The 19,108-nt window shown below is 39.3% G+C and overlaps 3 protein-coding genes across 3 annotated transcripts; all 3 read right to left on the reverse strand.

Moving 5' to 3' along the window:
- Positions 1–1,494: 1,494 nt before the first annotated feature.
- Positions 1,495–6,566, reverse strand: LOC113023401 (polymeric immunoglobulin receptor-like). Its single transcript, XM_080302747.1, has 6 exons — positions 6,174–6,566; positions 5,640–5,966; positions 2,666–2,986; positions 2,246–2,542; positions 1,983–2,014; positions 1,495–1,848 (listed from the first exon to the last, which is right to left on the reverse strand). The coding sequence occupies exons 1-6, from the start codon at positions 6,208–6,210 to the stop codon at positions 1,834–1,836; spliced, it is 1,029 nt and encodes a 342-aa protein (XP_080158873.1). The 5' UTR covers positions 6,211–6,566; the 3' UTR covers positions 1,495–1,833.
- A 759-nt stretch (positions 6,567–7,325) lies between these two features.
- On the reverse strand, positions 7,326–11,991 carry LOC145429383 (polymeric immunoglobulin receptor-like). Its single transcript, XM_080302746.1, has 8 exons — positions 11,170–11,991; positions 10,634–10,960; positions 9,770–10,090; positions 9,349–9,645; positions 8,460–8,519; positions 8,065–8,154; positions 7,897–7,970; positions 7,326–7,657 (listed from the first exon to the last, which is right to left on the reverse strand). Exons 1-8 carry the CDS (start codon positions 11,204–11,206, stop codon positions 7,505–7,507), a joined length of 1,359 nt encoding a protein of 452 aa, XP_080158872.1. The 5' UTR covers positions 11,207–11,991; the 3' UTR covers positions 7,326–7,504.
- Positions 11,992–12,377: 386 nt separating this feature from the next.
- On the reverse strand, positions 12,378–18,514 carry LOC145429382 (uncharacterized). Its single transcript, XM_080302738.1, has 5 exons — positions 18,195–18,514; positions 17,330–17,389; positions 13,050–13,139; positions 12,882–12,955; positions 12,378–12,642 (listed from the first exon to the last, which is right to left on the reverse strand). Exons 1-5 carry the CDS (start codon positions 18,352–18,354, stop codon positions 12,490–12,492), a joined length of 537 nt encoding a protein of 178 aa, XP_080158864.1. The 5' UTR covers positions 18,355–18,514; the 3' UTR covers positions 12,378–12,489.
- Positions 18,515–19,108: the final 594 nt, after the last annotated feature.

Here is a 19,108-nt window from a genome sequence, read left to right on the forward strand (position 1 = left end):
ATCTGTTTCTTGATGAAATAGCTCAAATGATGCAGAATGATGAATCTATCGGTGATGATGAATTAGAGTTTATTGTCAGTCACGTAGAACAGTAGCGGCTCTGCTCGTTCAAGACTATCCCACAAGCCATACGACGAGACACTGTTAAAGAAAGGTAAACATTTGTATACAACAAACAATACCCACAACAAGTTTGAATGTGGTCGTGATAGGGCACTGAAACTCTATAACGCCCACCTCATATGGCTCATTCAAAACAATAGGTTTTGCTAGCTTTGTTCTAAAATTAGATATCTTGTTGCCTGGATAAACATGTCCCAAAGCATTCAAGAAGAGGGTCACATAAAAGCCGGCGATGTTGTTCTTTTTATTCACCCTTTCTTCCTCTGTCTCTGCCCAGCGGGGAATAAGCAGAGACGGGTCATCTGGGCTAATCACACACCGATGATGTCTTTTTATGGAATCCACGAATTAAAGCAGGGGGACCATCCTAACCATTTCACTAGCACCAGCTTTTTCTGCCCCACTTTTTTTTCACACTCTGTTTTTATCAATAATCACACATTGTAGCTCAGGCTCATAAAATGTTCCTTTCAATACCTCTTCTGCAAGGTCCGCTAGTCTGTACACTGGTGGCTGTCTCCCTATGCGTTCCTTCACGGTAAAGATCTCATCGGTGTAGGTCTGCTCATACCCTTTTCGAAACACGACTCTCAGTTTTGATATTCGTACAGTGTCACGAAAATTAAATTTAAAGCATGTTTTCTTCTGAGGCTTCGTCTTGTAGAGCATGTTAAAGACCAATTTCTCATTATCGTTATTCACCTCTGCTGGTGCCATTTGAATAGACCTATGATAAGACTTGTTATATGCTTGTGTGAGATCAAGGATGACATCTACGTATCTCCGGGACTTGGCAGATGTTAAGTACTTCCACATTCTACCCTCGAAGCTTCGGGTAAATCTCTCCATAACGCTAGATTTAACCCTGCTAGCTGTTGAGAAATGCTTGATATTATATTGCTTCATCAGCTGTTTAAAGGTTGTATTATAAAAGCCTTTACTGGTTTGTAGTTTCATAGGGATCCTTCCCGCAGTAAGCATATCCTACAGCTGCCCTGTCTTGTTTGTGAGACATCTAACCCATGCATACTTTGAGAATACATCTATACATGTTGTCAGGTATCTCACATTATCATTATCTGCTGAATATTCAGGCATATCAACCAGGTCGGCTTGAAACTGTCTGTCGATCTCATTCACCAATAATCTATTTCTGGGAAAGTGTATCCTCACAGTTTTATGAAGAGTGTAAGTGTCATCTCCTTCTAAATAACGTGTCACCTGCAATAGTGGTGGCGTTACACCTGTTGCCTCTCCTGCTGCTATACGTAGCTTATTTACACCACCCAGCCCTGCAGAATGGGCTGGATCATGATATATTTTATACAAGGTGTTTTTCATGATCTGTTTGAGGCACAAATGATGCAGATGTTGATGTTAAGACATCTTTTTATTTAATTCACATTCACAATGAATACTGAACAGCATACATTAAATCTTACGCTTCCCTATGAGTAATTCATGATCATGCGGACCAGTCTCAGTTTAACAGTATCATCATAATCCAGTATGTGGTCGAGCACATCATCGATGGCTAGTTCTATGTTTAATGATGGTTTAAGGTCATGAAGAACAGACATCACAATGCATGTGGGATCATTCTTAGCCTTCCAGATGTTGTATGACCAGAGTAAGAGTCGGATGGCAGGGATGAGCCGTGGCGTTCATAGTCTCTTCATTATCTTGTCATAGTGGTCTGCGTAGAAAAACTCAACTGCGTGTCCTCTGTAAAAAATGAAAACCACAAGGTCTTAATTAACACACACACACACACACGCTAACCTACCATTTATTTATTTAGTGGTCAGACGGTCTTATGATTTTAGGTCTGAAAAAAGTGCATATATGTTACTACTCACCCCTATATCACAGGTCACACATCTCACAGTAACTATAAAGACAATGTGAAAATATTATGTTTTATTTGAAGCAATGTTAGAGCTGTAAAAAGAAATTAGATGACTGGTACAGTCTGTGCTTAGTGTAAAATATGGTATTGCTAATTTTTTTTCTGATCTAACTGCACACAACTAAACAACAAGCCACAGCCTTTGTTTCTACAGTGGGGACCAAAAGAAGGAACTCAATTAATTTCATTTGCATCAAAAAATGTTCATCTTACCCACTGACAGCTCAATCTTGGTGTAATTTCCAACTCTCCACTGTGGGTCTGACCCACACCAGTATGTCCCAGTATCATGTACATCTGAGTATCTGATCCTCACTGTGAAGGAGCTGGAGGCAGCATCATCTTGCAGTGTGACCCTTTGATCCATCGAGATGTCTGTGCATTTGTTGCGTTGGTCTCCCTTACAGAGGAACTTGCTGTTATTTCGGTGTTGTGGAGGATAAGGACACTGCAAAAGTAGTAGATTTCCTACAATACCATTTATGTGTTTTGCTTTGACACAGCACCACTCTGTCAGATCAAAAAAGAAATGGTATTATTTAATCATGAAGTATTCAAATTTCACAAAACTATTTGACTGCAAACAATGTCTTCTTGGCGCTGGTGTAAAGAGCTATTACTATGAACTCTCACCTTCAACTTCCAGCTCAACAGCAGAGAAAACATCCACGTCAGAGTTTCCTTGAACACCACAGAGGTACGATCCTGAATCATTACGAGTCAAGCTGTTAATGGTCACTGTGAATGTTCCTGACACTTTGTCATCATCAAGTCTGAATCGCCCATTTTGTTTGGTGTCAGAGGTGATCAGTGCCTGCTGCAGACATGTGGAGGGCCGGTTTCCTCTGCAGATGTACTTCAGGCTGTTGTGGTACCGAGACTCATACGGACAACTGACAGACTCAGAGTATCCCTCATAACTTTGAACTTTGGTCACAGTGTCACAGCAGCTGTCTGTCAAGAAGGTAAACAACACCAGAAGAAGTGTTACACCCATAAATGGCTATATATAAGGAATAAAATTTTCATATTTCAACTCATTGTTTTAATGTTTTTTGGTTTTGTTGAGGTTTACTTCTTCTTGACCTCATTGATCTGTTTGATATCCCAGCTGGAGAAGAAGGGTCAGATGAGGCTGGAGTATTTTTCATCAAAGCTTTATTAACAATGCACACTGGGAGATCCCCCTACATGCAGCCACAGCAAGCACCAAGTGGATCTGAGGAGCACCCCTCATACACACCTTTATAGAGTAAGTGGAGGGGCTGCCCTGTGCCACCCCTCTTCAGTAGTTTTCCACTAATTCTATTGTTCAGTCAGCTTTTACTCCTCATTTTCAACAGGCAGACCCCCACTGTCAATAAATTCCTTATTCTACACAGTTACACACCAGAACATATAGCTAGTTGACAACAAAAGTCCACTATAGTCCTCTGAACAGGGGTTGACAAAGTCATCCCAACAAAACACAGTTATGAATCATTTCCCGTTCTTCTAATCTACAGTCACACCGTATTATGTAAGTAAACCTAAGCACATTCTATTCTAATCATTGTTTTATTCTACTCACAAATGCTTCACATAGATTTATAAAGTTGTGACTTTTTTCTATCCTGCAGTGCTTGTATGACGGTTTAAATATATTTACTATTTGCATTTATTATTTTATCTCCTCATCAGTTTTTTAAGTGTTGTTGCTACTGGTCTGTAGATGTTTATCTATCAGGCTAAATCAGTGGGATGAATGAATGTGATCTTAATTAAAGATTCAACTAAACCCAACCAGTGACTGTTGAGTTAAACTACAGTTAAACAGTATGTTGATTTTACTGCAGCTATAGCTGGTAATGGCAGTACGTTTAACTTTCTTTATATAATTTTTAATCACTTTAAATGTACAAATCCATGTCTTTATTTACCTGGTACTAATTTCAGCTCGACTTCAGTGTAGATATCTTTTCCAGTTCTGGTCACTCCACACCAGTATTTCCCAGCATCCGTGGATTGAAGATCAGCGATGGTTGTTGTGAAGATTTGTGCTGTTTTGTCATCACTGATCCTGTATTTGTTTTTCCGTGATTCAGATGTTTTAATAAGAACATCATCATCGCTGCCACAATCGTTCTTACACAGATACTTCTCATAAGACTCGTAACCCTCATCATAGGAGCAGGAAACGTTAACCTCTCTCCCCACATATCCAGTCACATGGATCACCTCTTCTGCACTGGGCACACATCTCAGAGCGACTGTAAAGAAAAGACAGTATAAAAAATATTTCATTTATTTTGTCATTTCAGCACTCATACTAGCATTGCTATTACTAATGAAAATACCAAAATCAACAAAAGGTGTGGCACTGCAAATAAATAGTTATACGTTTAATCTAGATTTACCTTTAATCTTCATCTATTTACTTATTTAGTCATTAAAACAACTTACTACAGATGGTAAACAGCAGGTTTTGAAGGCTCCACATCTTTGCTTTGCTTCGTAGAAGTAGAAATTTGACAGGAAATAAACTGAAAATGTGACGCCCACAATTTGTATATTCACATCTAGGTAATGTTTAAGCCTTTTACTTCTGCATTTAGATCACAATTCATTTAACCCTTTAAGACCTACCATAGAACCAAGTTCGCCAGAGCTTATATTATATTTTTACATGCTGTGGAGCCATTTTTGGGAGCATTTCAAGTTGCTATACATCAATACAACCATTATAGCCCAAACTTTAATAATATGTCTGCATTAGGTGCATTGTAATTACATAAATTGCAAAAAAGTGCAATAAACTACAAAAATATTGAAAATCGTTTTTGTTTTTTTAACATATATTTCTAGTTAGAGAAATTTAAGAGGCTTATCCCTCAAAACTGTAAATACAAAAAAGTTGGACAAACTAGTTTCCCACCACAAGAAATTTATTTTAAGTGTCTTCATAGTTTTATTTTTGAAATACACCAATTTTCATACACTGCAGGAAAAACGAAAATAAATATTATAGTGCAAATATGCAAAATAACAGCATATGCATCAAAATAAACTATTTCCAGCAGTGCAATATGAGTCGTAAGCATCCCAGAAACAACACAGAAAATCATAAACTCAAACATAACTTTTAAAAACATAAGTGTAGGCTCATAAGGCCCCAATCGTAAAAAACTACATTTCCGCAAAATTACGTCACTTCCGGTTTCGGGCAGGTCATGGCGGACATGCGACAGTTCACGCTGATGGACGTAGGAAGTGTTACAAACAGCTGATCGGATCGGCAAAGCGTGTTTCTGGAATATTATGTTTTTGTTGCTGCAAGTGCTTTTTATGCAGTTTTTGCAAAGCTATTTATTATTTTATCTCCTCATCAGTTTTTTAAGTGTTGTTGCTACTGGTCTGTAGATGTTTATCTATCAGGCTAAATCAGTGGGATGAATGAATGTGATCTTAATTAAAGATTCAACTAAACCCAACCAGTGACTGTTGAGTTAAACTACAGTTAAACAGTATGTTGATTTTACTGCAGATATAGCTGGTAATGGCAGTACGTTTAACTTTCTTTATATAATTTTTAATCACTTTAAATGTACAAATCCATGTCTTTATTTACCTGGTACTAATTTCAGCTCGACTTCAGTGTAGATATCTATTCCAGTTCTGGTCACTCCACACCAGTATTTCCCAGCATCCGTGGATTGAAGATCAGCGATGGTTGTTGTGAAGATTTGTGCTGTTTTGTCATCATGGATCCTGTATTTGTTTTTCACGGAGTTTGATGTTGTAATAAGAAGATCACTGTCACCACAGTCGTTCTTACACAGGTACTTTTCATAAGATTCATAACCCTCATCATAAGAGCAGGAAACGTTAACCTCTCTCCCCACATATCCAGTCACATAGATCACCCCTGCTTCACAGGTCACACATCTCAGAGTAACTGTAAAGACATTTTGAAAATATTATATTTTATTTGAAGCAACGTTAGAGCTGTAAAAAAAAATCAGATGACCAGGACAGCCATCTAACTTTTCATAACTGGTCCTGCATACTGCTCCTTAACAGTAAAACAGATAAATCTACTGTTTAATCTACATCTGCCTTTGACCTTTATATGTTTATTTATTTATTCTTTTAAAATACTTACTGCAGAGGATGAAAAGCAGGTTTTGGAGGATCCACATCTTTGCTTTGGCTGATTGAAATTTAAGATTTGAAAATGTTAAGCAGACACTGTGGTCTTTTACAGCAATGAGAAGGGACGTGCAGAGCTGAACTATAAGTACAGAGGGGATGGCGCTTTCTTCGATGTCTCTTCCTCTAAATGTATTTCAGTAATTTATAAAATAGCTGACATAGGCCATCTAGTGGTGAAAGAAGTATTTAGAAGTTAGAAGTGTTAAGAATAGCGCTGCCAAAAAAAAAAAAAGTTATAACATCTAGGAAATTATACTTACAGATTTGAAAGTCCAAGCTTTCACTGCAGAAAAGTAAACCTCAGAGGTTTTGTCTTTTATCCTGTTGACTTTAAGCATGCTTTAATATAAAAGCATCATTAATCTCCTGATTTTGTTTCAGTTCCAAAGCATGAATTCAAAATGGGGAGAATTTATAGAGGCCAATGCCAACATGTAGGGAAAAAATCATCTGCACCTCGGGACCTGCACAGATTCTTCTATGCATGGATAGGATAGACTGTCTGTGAGATCGAGGAGCTTCTTCCAAATTCTCCTCTCAGACAACTCAACTGGAGTCTAAAGTTCAGTTCACTGACTCCTTTGGCATTGGCTGCCTTCACTCTGCTGCTCTTGCAAACTGCCAACACATAGTGATAGACCTTAACAGATCCCAGTCCTCATAATAATAATAATAATAATAATAATAATAATAATAATAATAATAATGGATTGGATTTATATAGTGCTTTTCAAGGCACCCAAAGGGCTTTACAATGCCACTATTCATTCACTCTCACATTCACACACTGGTGGAGGCAAGCTACAGTTGTAGCCACAGCTGCCCTGGGGCAGACTGACAGAAGCGAGCCATATCGCGCCATCGGCCCCTCTGGTCAACACCAGTAGGCGGTAGGGTAAAGTGTCTTGCCCAAGGACACAACGACCAGGACAGAGAGCCCAGGGATTGAACCGGCAAACTTCTGGTTACGCTTCCCAACCTATCTATTTAAAAAAGTAAATGAAAGTACAGATGTAATCGGAAAAGCAGTTGTGGTGATTATAGTTTATTTAGTTAAAATAAATGAAGATGAATAGAAATCAATGTACTATTAAATGTATTATTATGTTTCGCCAGACTGTATTTTATTTTACTTTGCTTATTTAGTTAGTTCACACTCATGTTGATAATTTACATTTGGAGAATTCTACATTTTTATTTTAAAAAGAGTAGAAAGTTTTATGAACACTCTAAGGAATACTAATGAAATGAAATATATGGAACCACAGTTGTGAACTCAATTCATGTTTTTCTATTATGGAAACTTTCATTACAGTGGATTTCTTCTGTTGTGGGCATGTTTGCGTAGACCTCTTCATCTCTACCTGGATCTTCATGGTGGCTACAGGTGCGTTGCTTTTTGTAGGTCAAGACACTTTCTTGATTTTCATAAATCTAAAAAAGAATCAGCACACAGTAAGCAGAACAATGAACGACACACGTTGCAGAGACCTGGGTTGTTGGAAACATTTTGAAAAAAATGTCTATGCACTGGCATTTCAGCCAAATAAATTTTACATATTAAAGGTTGTTTGGACTATGAGTAAAATCAGTCATTTCTTTTATTGTAATTATTTATAGTGGAGTGTGTTATAGACGCACAACTCTATTAAGATTCTTTCTCTAAGACTTACTCTGCTTCCTGTTGCACCCATCACTTCCTTTGAGCTCTTTGTCTTGGGTGTATGTTTGCTCGTGGTGTCCCCAGCTTCAGAAAATACACAGCATTAGATGTGGTTATGCTAGTTTTTCATGCACATCTGAGTTTAAGGGTCTCTGTTTGTATATGAATGTAACAATACCTTTGAGACATCTGTACTTATAAACAATTACTAGAACACACATTAGCAGCAGCGCAACGGGTACTGTGTAAACCACATAGAGTGCTGCATCTGAAAAATAGAAACCAAAACAGAACACAGTAAAACTGCAGTTTCAATAACAATCTTTCATGGACCTAACAGCAGACCTGTGGACTTACGTAATGGTTTCATGATCTTTGGTTTATACGTTATGTGTGTAACTTAACTGTGGTTACTGGTGCACACACCCACAGATGTTTTAACATATTGGCTTGACCAAAACCAAATGTTAACCATAATTCATGGTGTAAAATGTATTTCTTGTCACAACACCTATCAGCTGAAGTACACAGTAACAAACACACACGTGTTTCCTGTATCTGTAAAAGTTTTACCTGGGATTCTTGTTCCCACTGTGGTGCCTGGAGTTACAGTGCTGGTGTGCTGCAGAAAGACTGTAAGAGAAAAAAAAACTCTTAGTGCTCTCAGCAACTATATTTCAGAGACAGATTATAGTCAAAAAAGTCAAAAACACTGGGTCATTTGACCAAATGTTTGTACCAAAACACCTTTTCACGTTTTCTCCATTGAATTACCAGGAAACAGATAAATCAACCAAGAAACCAGTGCTTATTTCTGTTACTGTATTTCATGGAGTTTCATAGACATTAAATTGGTCATGTTTGTCAATCTGTTTTTAAAACCAAAGGTGATTGTGCTTTTGAGGTTGTAGCGCACAAACTGTGAAACAGACGTCCCCAGTCAGTCAGCTTGGCTGACTCAATCTTCAATCCACCCTATCTTCAGCCTGACGTTTGTTTTGCTTTTTTAAATTGTGAAACATTTTTTAACTCTGTGTTTTTAAAAGTGCTACATAAATGAAGTTATTGTTATATATTCCATGGTATCAGTTTTCACAGTATTAATACTCAGGTGATAGTTACACTTTCAAGGTTTGCTTGATTCCTATTTTATATTTGTAGTTAATACATGTGAGCACATAGCACATAAGCTTGTATAACTTAACAAATTCTTACATACAGCAAAACAAAACAGACCCCAAAACAGATTTCAGATAAATGTTCATCTGATAAGTAACGAGTAGGTGAGGTTGTCAGTAGTTCTATTTCGGTGGTGCTATTTGTTGTGCTCACTGTGAGCTTCATGCAGACAGTTTTCTTTTTTCATTTGTTCACACCTCAGACAGCTGAACTGAGCCCAAACAAGCACACAGCTTACACATCTATTAGTTGCATTATATATACAAAATTGTTCATAGCATACCTGACAGCTCAATCTTGGTGTAGTTTCCAACTCTCCACTGTGAGTCTGTCCCACACCAGTATGTCCCAGCATCATCTGCTTCCAGTGCTGTGATCTTCATCATGAAAGAACTGGAAGTAGCATTATCTTGCAGTGTGAACCTCCTTTGACTCACCGCCATCTTTGTGCAATTGTTGCGGTGGTCTCCCTTACAGAGGAACTTGCTGTTATGCCGATATTGTCGAGGATAAGGACACTGCAAAGTTAGTGGATATCCTGCAGTACCATTTATTGTAGTTGATTTGACACAGCACCACTCTGTCAGATTGAAAGAGAAAAGGTATTTTAGAATCACCAGATATTCAGCTTGTTTGGAGCTTATTGAAGAGAAATCATTGATATATTCAGGCTGCTGTAATTAAGTATAACTATGAACTCTCACCTTCAACTTCCAGCTCAACAGCAGAGAAAACATCCACGTCAGAGTTTCTTTGGACACCACAGAGGTATGATCCTGAATCATTTTGAGTCAAGCTGTTAATGGTCACTGTGAATGTTCCTGACATTTTGTCATCATCAAGTCTGAATCGCCCATTTTGTTTGGTGTCAGAGGTGATCAGTGCCTGCTGCAGACATGTGGAGGGCCGGTTTCCTCTGCAGATGTACTTCAGGCTGTTGTGGTACTGAGACTCATACGGACAACTGACAGACTCAGAGTATCCCTCATAACTTTGAACTTTGGTCACAGTGTCACAGCAGCTGTCTGTCAAGAAGGTAAACAACACCAGAAGCGTTACAGCCAAAAAATGGTTATATATAAAGAACAAGAGTTTTATATTCAACTCATTGTTTTAAAGTCTTTCACTTGCTTCACATACATGCTTATATGAGGGTTTAAATATATTTACTGTTTGCATTTATTATTTTATCTCCTCATTAGTCACTGATTTAATGTCTTTTGCTTGTTTCACATACATTTATAAAGTTGTGACTTTTTTCCACCATGCAGTGCTTATATGAGCGTTTACTGTTTGCATTTATTATTTTATCTACTCGGGAGTGTTTTATGTCTTTTTGTTACTGGTCTGTACATGTTTATCCATCGGGCTTAAGCACTGAGATGTCAGCATAGGAGCTTAAGATTGATTGTACTAAACTGAACCAATGAGTATTGAGTTAAGCTACAGTTTAACAGTATGTTGATTTTACAGCAGATATAGCTGGTAATGGCAGTACGTTTAACTTTCTTTATATAATTTTTAATCACTTTAAATGTACAATTCATCCTGTCCATGTCTTTATTTACCTGGTACTAATTTCAGCTCGATTTCAGTGTAAATATCTATTCCAAATATGGTCACTCCACACCAGTATTTCCCAGCATCCGTGGATTGAAGATCAGAGATGGTCGTTGTGAAGATTCGTGCTGTTTTGTCATCATGGATACTGTATTTATTTTTCGAGGAGTTTGATGTTGTAATAAGAACATCGCCACTACCACAGTCATTATTACACAGGTACTTTTCATAAGATTCATAACCCTCATCATAAGAGCAGGAAACGTTAACCTCTCTACCCACATATCCAGTCACATGGATCACCCCTGCTTCACAGGTCACACATCTCAGAGTCACTGTAAAGACATTTTGAAAATATTATGTTTTATTTGAAGCAACGTTAGAGCTGTAAAAAAAATAATCAGATGACCAGGACAGCCATCTAACTTTTCATAACTGGTCCTGCATACTGCTCCTTAACAGTAAAACAGATAAATCTACTGTTTAATCTACATCTGCCTTTGACCTTTATATGTTTATTTATTTATTCTTTTAAAATACTTACTGCAGAGGATGAAAAGCAGGTTTTGGAGGCTCCACATCTTTGCTTTGGCTGATTGAAATTTAAGATTTGAAAATGTTAAGCAGACACTGTGGTCTTTTACAGCAATGAGAAGGGACGTGCAGAGCTGAACTATAAGTACAGAGGGGATGGCGCTTTCTTCGATGTCTCTTCCTCTAAATGTATTTCAGTAATTTATAAAATAGCTGACATAGGCCATCTAGTGGTGAAAGAAGTATTTAGAAGTTAGAAGTGTTAAGAATAGCGCTGCCAAAAAAAAAAAAAAGTTATAAGATCTAGGAAATTGTACTTACAGATTTGAAAGTCCAAGCTTTCACTGCAGAAAAGTAAACCTCAGAGGTTTTGTCTTTTATCCTGTTGACTTTAAGCATGCTTTAATATAAAAGCATCATTAATCTCCTGATTTTGTTTCAGTTCCAAAGCATGAATTCAAAATGGGGAGAATTTATAGAGGCCAATGCCAACATGTAGGGAAAAAATCATCTGCACCTCGGGACCTGCACAGATTCTTCTATGCATGGATAGGATAGACTGTCTGTGAGATCGAGGAGCTTCTTCCAAATTCTCCTCTCAGACAACTCAACTGGAGTCTAAAGTTCAGTTCACTGACTCCTTTGGCATTGGCTGCCTTCACTCTGCTGCTCTTGCAAACTGCCAACACATAGTGATAGACCTTAACAGATCCCAGTCCTCATAATAATAATAATAATAATAATAATAATAATAATGGATTGGATTTATATAGCGCTTTTCAAGGCACCCAAAGGGCTTTACAATGCCACTATTCATTCACTCTCACATTCACACACTGGTGGAGGCAAGCTACAGTTGTAGCCACAGCTGCCCTGGGGCAGACTGACAGAAGCGAGCCATATCGCGCCATCGGCCCCTCTGGTCAACACCAGTAGGCGGTAGGGTAAAGTGTCTTGCCCAAGGACACAACGACCAGGACAGAGAGCCCGGGGATTGAACCGGCAAACTTCTGGTTACGCTTCCCAACCTATCTATTTAAAAAAGTAAATGAAAGTACAGATGTAATCGGAAAAGCAGTTGTGGTGATTATAGTTTATTTAGTTAAAATAAATGAAGATGAATAGAAATCAATGTACTATTAAATGTATTATTATGTGTCGCCAGACTGTATTTTATTTTACTTTGCTTATTTAGTTAGTTCACACTCATGTTGATAATTTACATTTGGAGAATTCTACATTTTTATTTTAAAAAGAGTAGAAAGTTTTATGAACACTCTAAGGAATACTAATGAAATGAAATATATGGAACCACAGTTGTGAACTCAATTCATGTTTTTCTATTATGGAAACTTTCATTACAGTGGATTTCTTCTGTTGTGGGCATGTTTGCGTAGACCTCTTCATCTCTACCTGGATCTTCATGGTGGCTACAGGTGCGTTGCTTTTTGTAGGTCAAGACACTTTCTTGATTTTCATAAATCTAAAAAAGAATCAGCACACAGTAAGCAGAACAATGAACGACACACGTTGCAGAGACCTGGGCTGTTGGAAACATTTTGAAAAAAATGTCTATACACTGGCATTTCAGCCAAATAAATTTTACATATTAAAGGTTGTTTGGACTATGAGTAAAATCAGTCATTTCTTTTATTGTAATTATTTATAGTGGAGTGTGTTATAGACGCACAACTCTATTAAGATTCTTTCTCTAAGACTTACTCTGCTTCCTGTTGCACCCATCACTTCCTTTGAGCTCTTTGTCTTGGGTGTATGTTTGCTCGTGGTGTCCCCAGCTTCAGAAAATACACAGCATTAGATGTGGTTATGCTAGTTTTTCATGCACATCTGAGTTTAAGGGTCTCTGTTTGTATATGAATGTAACAATACCTTTGAGACATCTGTACTTATAGACAATTACTAGAACACACATTAGCAGCAGCGCAACGGGTACTGTGTAAACCACATAGAGTGCTGCATCTGAAAAATAGAAACCAAAACAGAACACAGTAAAACTGCAGTTTCAATAACAATCTTTCATGGACCTAACAGCAGACCTGTGGACTTACGTAATGGTTTCATGATCTTTGGTTTATACGTTATGTGTGTAACTTAACTGTGGTTACTGGTGCACACACCCACAGATGTTTTAACATATTGGCTTGACCAAAACCAAATGTTAACCATAATTCATGGTGTAAAATGTATTTCTTGTCACAACACCTATCAGCTGAAGTACACAGTAACAAACACACACGTGTTTCCTGTATCTGTAAAAGTTTCACCCCCATTCTCTGCGACCTGCTGGAGCAGGGGGGCTAGGACTAGGAGGAGGAGTTGGCCGTCCGACTGCGGTCTGGAGTGTGGAGCCTTCCTGCTGCTGCGGAGTCGGGGCGGTCTGCCTCCCCCCACCGCAGGGAAAAGGGAAACACCACCTGGGTCTGGGTGCAGTTCCCCCCTCCAGGGGCGGGGGCACCTAGACCCGGTTTGTAGAGTACGCTTGGGGAGTGTGATCATGTGTACAACGTCTCTTTATGTCTGTCTCCACGTTGGTTGAGTGTGGAGTAAGTGCATATGAGAGCATGAGGGTGGGAATGGATGTTTGTATCTGTGTGTGCCTGTATGTCTGTGTCTATATGTCAGGTTGGGTGTCAGGCGCCACCTCTCTGGGGACATCTCAGGCCCTCCAAGGTTTGGAGGCCTATCTCCCCCTACCACCACTTCCCCTGCCAGTGGCGGACCCCCTCAGACATCGGTGCGTTGGTGGTTCTTTGTGTCCGGGGATGGGCGTCCAGGTACACACCGGCTCACTCCTTGGCGGCCGCTTATCGGGGCCTGGAGCCTGGGGCTCGCTCGGGCCACTTCGGAGGTGGGGTGCCCCCGGCCTCTCGGCCTGGGGCTCGGTCACTCAGGCGCAGCTGGCTGCCGGCGGAGCTCACGGGCGCGTCACTGCAACTCCCCCTGGCTTCTGCTCCGCGGCTGCTGAGTGAGCCCTCATCTGGGACTCTCCTCAGCTCTTTCCGGGACAGTGGCGCAGCTGCCCCTCTGTTGGTCTTCCTTGGTCTCTTGTGTCCTGGGGGCCTCTGGATGTCTGGAGTTTTGATCTCCTCCACACCTGCTTCACGCCCTGGAGGACGGGGCTGTGGCCCCCCCACACCCTCTAGCAGATTATTACATGAAGGAACCTTTTAAAAAACAAAAAACAAGCGCGTCCATGCTCACAGGTGTACACACGGGTGATCACACCCACAAACTACACCCTTTTTGGCTCCTACCTCAAAGCACACTGTGTTCTGTTGATCTTATGTGCTGCACAATAATGTTTAACATTTAGTATTTACTGTCATATTCCCATATATCATTGTGATGTTGTTTATTCTATTACTCTTGTTCTCTTCTGCTTGCTTTCTTTTTTCTTTCTCAGCAGGTGATCCAGGTGATTGATATATGCATTTTTTTTTCTCTGCCCGTTCTGTTGGTTTTTGTCTTTTGCCCTTCTCCCCCGTCCCTCTTCTCAGCTGTTTCTCTTTCCCTCTTTCTTTCTCCCCTTCTTTCCCCCAGTCAAGTCTGTCCCGTATTCAGTAAGTGAAAATAAAATAAACAATAAAAGGTGAATCAAATGGACCATTACGGCAAGGCTGGGATGGTCAGTTTGGTAAAGTAAATCCGTTGGGCATCTTTCTTTGCCTTTAGACAACAATTCTGATGGCAAAAGAGCCAAACGGGACAGGCCAAAAAAAAAAAAAAAAAAAAAAAAGAATTGCTGGCATATTATTATGACTCCATGTCCTGAGAATCAGGCAGCTACAACACTTTGGTACAACCAGTTGAATGACAGTTATTCCATTGTACACTTTGTCTCGATGTGTTTAACTTCACCTGCTGTGCTATATTTGTAAACCTTCAAAATCTACCTGTAGAAACAGTTGAAATTATTTTCACATAAATACAAACTTCAAACAGTGGACCATGAAGGGCTCAGAGTCTTCAGGGTTTCACTCCTGCACAGGTGTTAAATTTATTTTTAGGATGCAAGACTAGAGTAAAAACTGTCAGTGACCAACACATCTTTAACAGGAGCTGAAGAAGTCGTCAGAATATTATATTGAAATGGTGTTTCCTTGCTTGGACTGAAAACCTGAAAGACTTAGATGCCAGTGCCAGATTATACAATTAAAACTGCATTCATCAAAACATCAGATAAGACCAAACAACAAGACACTGTGTGATGTAAATGAAAAGTTTAGGAAGTACACAGACAGACAGGAGGGGAGGAGAGAACACGGAGAGAAACCACAGACATAACGGGCTGGGGAAAACATGGAATAAAACACAAGGAGGAGAAATGAGGCATGGGAACTCAGATACGTGGAGGGGGACACGGGGTAAAGACATGAGGGGAATTCTAATAAACTGAACAACCTAGGTGTAGAATGACCACTCGGTAGCTTTCTTATGATGCTGCTTTATTGAACGTGTATCCAGCATGGGTTATAACAGCACAACAACAGGTGTGGCAGCTAAGAGAAGAACTGCACATAGACAGCACTGCCGCAAAGCATGTCATGGTGGCGTAAAGCCGCAACGCCCACCCGCTCGACACAGGCAACCCAGTATATGACACTAGGAACCATAGAATAAATAGAGAACAAATCGACCCAGGACCATGACACCTCGTGTTAGTGTAGGTTTAGTTCAGTGTCTAGTCTGTGTCTGCCATGTTTCCTGTGTTACTTTGAACGTCTGTGTCTCATGTCAGTGTGTCTAGTTTTGCTTCCCTTTTCTCGTTAAGTCTGATTTCTCGTTAAGCTGTGTATCTATCCTGTCTCCCTTTCCCTGATTACGCCAGTGCGTATTTAATCCTGTGTTTTCCATACCCTGTGCTGTAGCATACTTCTTCGTGCTGTGTTTCGTCCTCCCGTGGTCCTGAGGCTTAGTCTAGCTCTCAGTCTGTTTTGTTTCTCTCTCTCGTCTCATAGTTTCTGGTTGTCGTGTTGAGATTTTGGGTTGTTTTTTGAAGTTTGCTTTTGATGAAAAGTTTTTCCAGCAATAAAGCTGCCGTTTTTTGTTCATCCCTCTGTGTTCTGCAAGTCCTGCATTTGGGTCTAAGCTCCTGCCTGCCACACAGCACGCATCATGACATTAATAACAAATAAACAGAATTTAATTTCTCAGGGCAAAAGATGAATTTCTATAGCAGATAATTAAATAACAGATAAGCTGCAAATCTTATTAAAACATGTTTAAAAGGCAGAAATTCATGTCCTCCCTTCACATAGCCGAACCCATCCAGCGGGCTGTAGTGGAGTCCTCGCTGGGCTTTATGTTTGACACTTCTGATCTACAGTGACTGTAAAACTTTACAGTTGGAGATGTTTCATGAGAAATGTTCTATAGCTTAGAGTTAGATGAGGTTTAATCCTGTAACATTTGACAGTTTCAGTTGCTGTGCTTTGTGATACCCTGTCTCTGGACCCTTTGGAGATTTTTTTCTTAGAAGGTAATCAAACAGCAAATAAAATGGTAAATGGCCTGTATTTGTATAGCGCTTTACTAGTCCCTAAGGACCCCAAAGCGCTTTACACATCCAGTCATTCACCCATTCACACACACATTCACACACTGGTGATAGCAAGCTACATTGTAGCCACAGCCACCCTGGGGCGCACTGACAGAGGCGAGGCTGCCGGACACTGGCGCCACCGGGCCCTCTGAATACCTGGAAAAAACTTATCCTCCCTTATGGTGTCACGCTACAGTATTAAAGATGGGTTAATATAACAAAAGAGAGAACCTTTTTAGTCCTTAATAAAGTTCTATGGTATCTCTCACTGCTAAAGTATTGACTTCTGACTCATTGGTCTAATGTAGACATTCATTTAAATACATCTATGCAAACATTTGCATTGTTTTCATTTTGGATTATGCATTTCTTAAAACAAACAAATGGAGTCAGTGGACCAGCATTTGCAGGTGAATCCAGTTTAATCAACCCTGCTGGCACGATTTCAACAAGGTAGAATTACTGGTCGAGCTGGCTGATCCCTGAGAGTGTTCCTCACAGCTGTCCAAGAACTTTCAAAACACTGTAAAAACGCGCATGCGCAGTGCCTTTGTTTTCATACGCACAAAAGAAGAATAAAAAAAAAAAAAAAAAAAAAAAGTTTTACCTGGGATTCTTGTTCCCACTGTGGTGCCTGGAGTTACAGTGCTGGTGTGCTGCAGAAAGACTGTAAGAGAAAAAAAAACTCTTAGTGCTCTCAGCAACTATATTTCAGAGACAGATTATAGTCAAAAAAGTCAAAAACACTGGGTCATTTGACCAAATGTTTGTACCAAAACACTTTTTCACGTTTTCTCCATTGAATTACCAGGAAACAGATAAATCAACCAAGAAACCAGTGCTTATTTCTGTTACTGTTTTTCATGGAGTTTCATAGACATTAAATTGGTCATGTTTGTCAATCTGTTTTTAAAACCAAAGGTGATTGTGCTTTTGAGGTTGTAGCGCACAAGCTGTGAAACAGACGTCCCCAGTCAGTCAGCTTGGCTGACTCAATCTTCAATCCACCCTATCTTCAGCCTGACGAAACATTTTTTAACTCTGTGTTTTTAAAAGTGCTACATAAATGAAGTTATTGTTATATATTCCATGGTATCAGTTTTCACAGTATTAATACTCAGGTGATAGTTACACTTTCAAGGTTTGCTTGATTCCTATTTTATATTTGTAGTTAATACATGTGAGCACATAGCACATAAGCTTGTATAACTTAACAAATTCTTACATACAGCAAAACAAAACAGACCCCAAAACAGATTTCAGATAAATGTTCATCTGATAAGTAACGAGTAGGTGAGGTTGTCAGTAGTTCTATTTCGGTGGTGCTATTTGTTGTGCTCACTGTGAGCTTCATGCAGACAGTTTTCTTTTTTCATTTGTTCACACCTCAGACAGCTGAACTGAGCCCAAACAAGCACACAGCTTACACATCTATTAGTTGCATTATATATACAAAATTGTTCATAGCATACCTGACAGCTCAATCTTGGTGTAGTTTCCAACTCCCCACTGTGAGTCTGTCCCACACCAGTATGTCCCAGCATCATCTGCTTCCAGTGCTGTGATCTTCATCATGAAAGAACTGGAAGTAGCATTATCTTGCAGTGTGAACCTCCTTTGACTCACCGCCATCTTTGTGCAATTGTTGCGGTGGTCTCCCTTACAGAGGAACTTGCTGTTATGCCGATATTGTCGAGGATAAGGACACTGCAAAGTTAGTGGATATCCTGCAGTACCATTTATTGTAGTTGATTTGACACAGCACCACTCTGTCAGATTGAAAGAGAAAAGGTATTTTAGAATCACCAGATATTCAGCTTGTTGGAGCTTATGAACTTTGGTCACAGTGTCACAGCAGCTGTCTGTCAAGAAGGTAAACAACACCAGAAGCGTTACAGCCAAAAAATGGTTATATATAAAGAACAAGAGTTTTATATTCAACTCATTGTTTTAAAGTCTTTCACTTGCTTCACATACATGCTTATATGAGGGTTTAAATATATTTACTGTTTGCATTTATTATTTTATCTCCTCATTAGTCACTGATTTAATGTCTTTTGCTTGTTTCACATACATTTATAAAGTTGTGACTTTTTTCCACCATGCAGTGCTTATATGAGCGTTTACTGTTTGCATTTATTATTTTATCTACTCGGGAGTGTTTTATGTCTTTTTGTTACTGGTCTGTACATGTTTATCCATCGGGCTTAAGCACTGAGATGTCAGCATAGGAGCTTAAGATTGATTGTACTAAACTGAACCAATGAGTATTGAGTTAAGCTACAGTTTAACAGTATGTTGATTTTACAGCAGATATAGCTGGTAATGGCAGTACGTTTAACTTTCTTTATATAATTTTTAATCACTTTAAATGTACAATTCATCC

Source organism: Astatotilapia calliptera, chromosome 6, assembly GCF_964374335.1.
Source record: "Astatotilapia calliptera chromosome 6, fAstCal68.1, whole genome shotgun sequence".
Taxonomy (NCBI): domain Eukaryota; kingdom Metazoa; phylum Chordata; class Actinopteri; order Cichliformes; family Cichlidae; genus Astatotilapia; species Astatotilapia calliptera.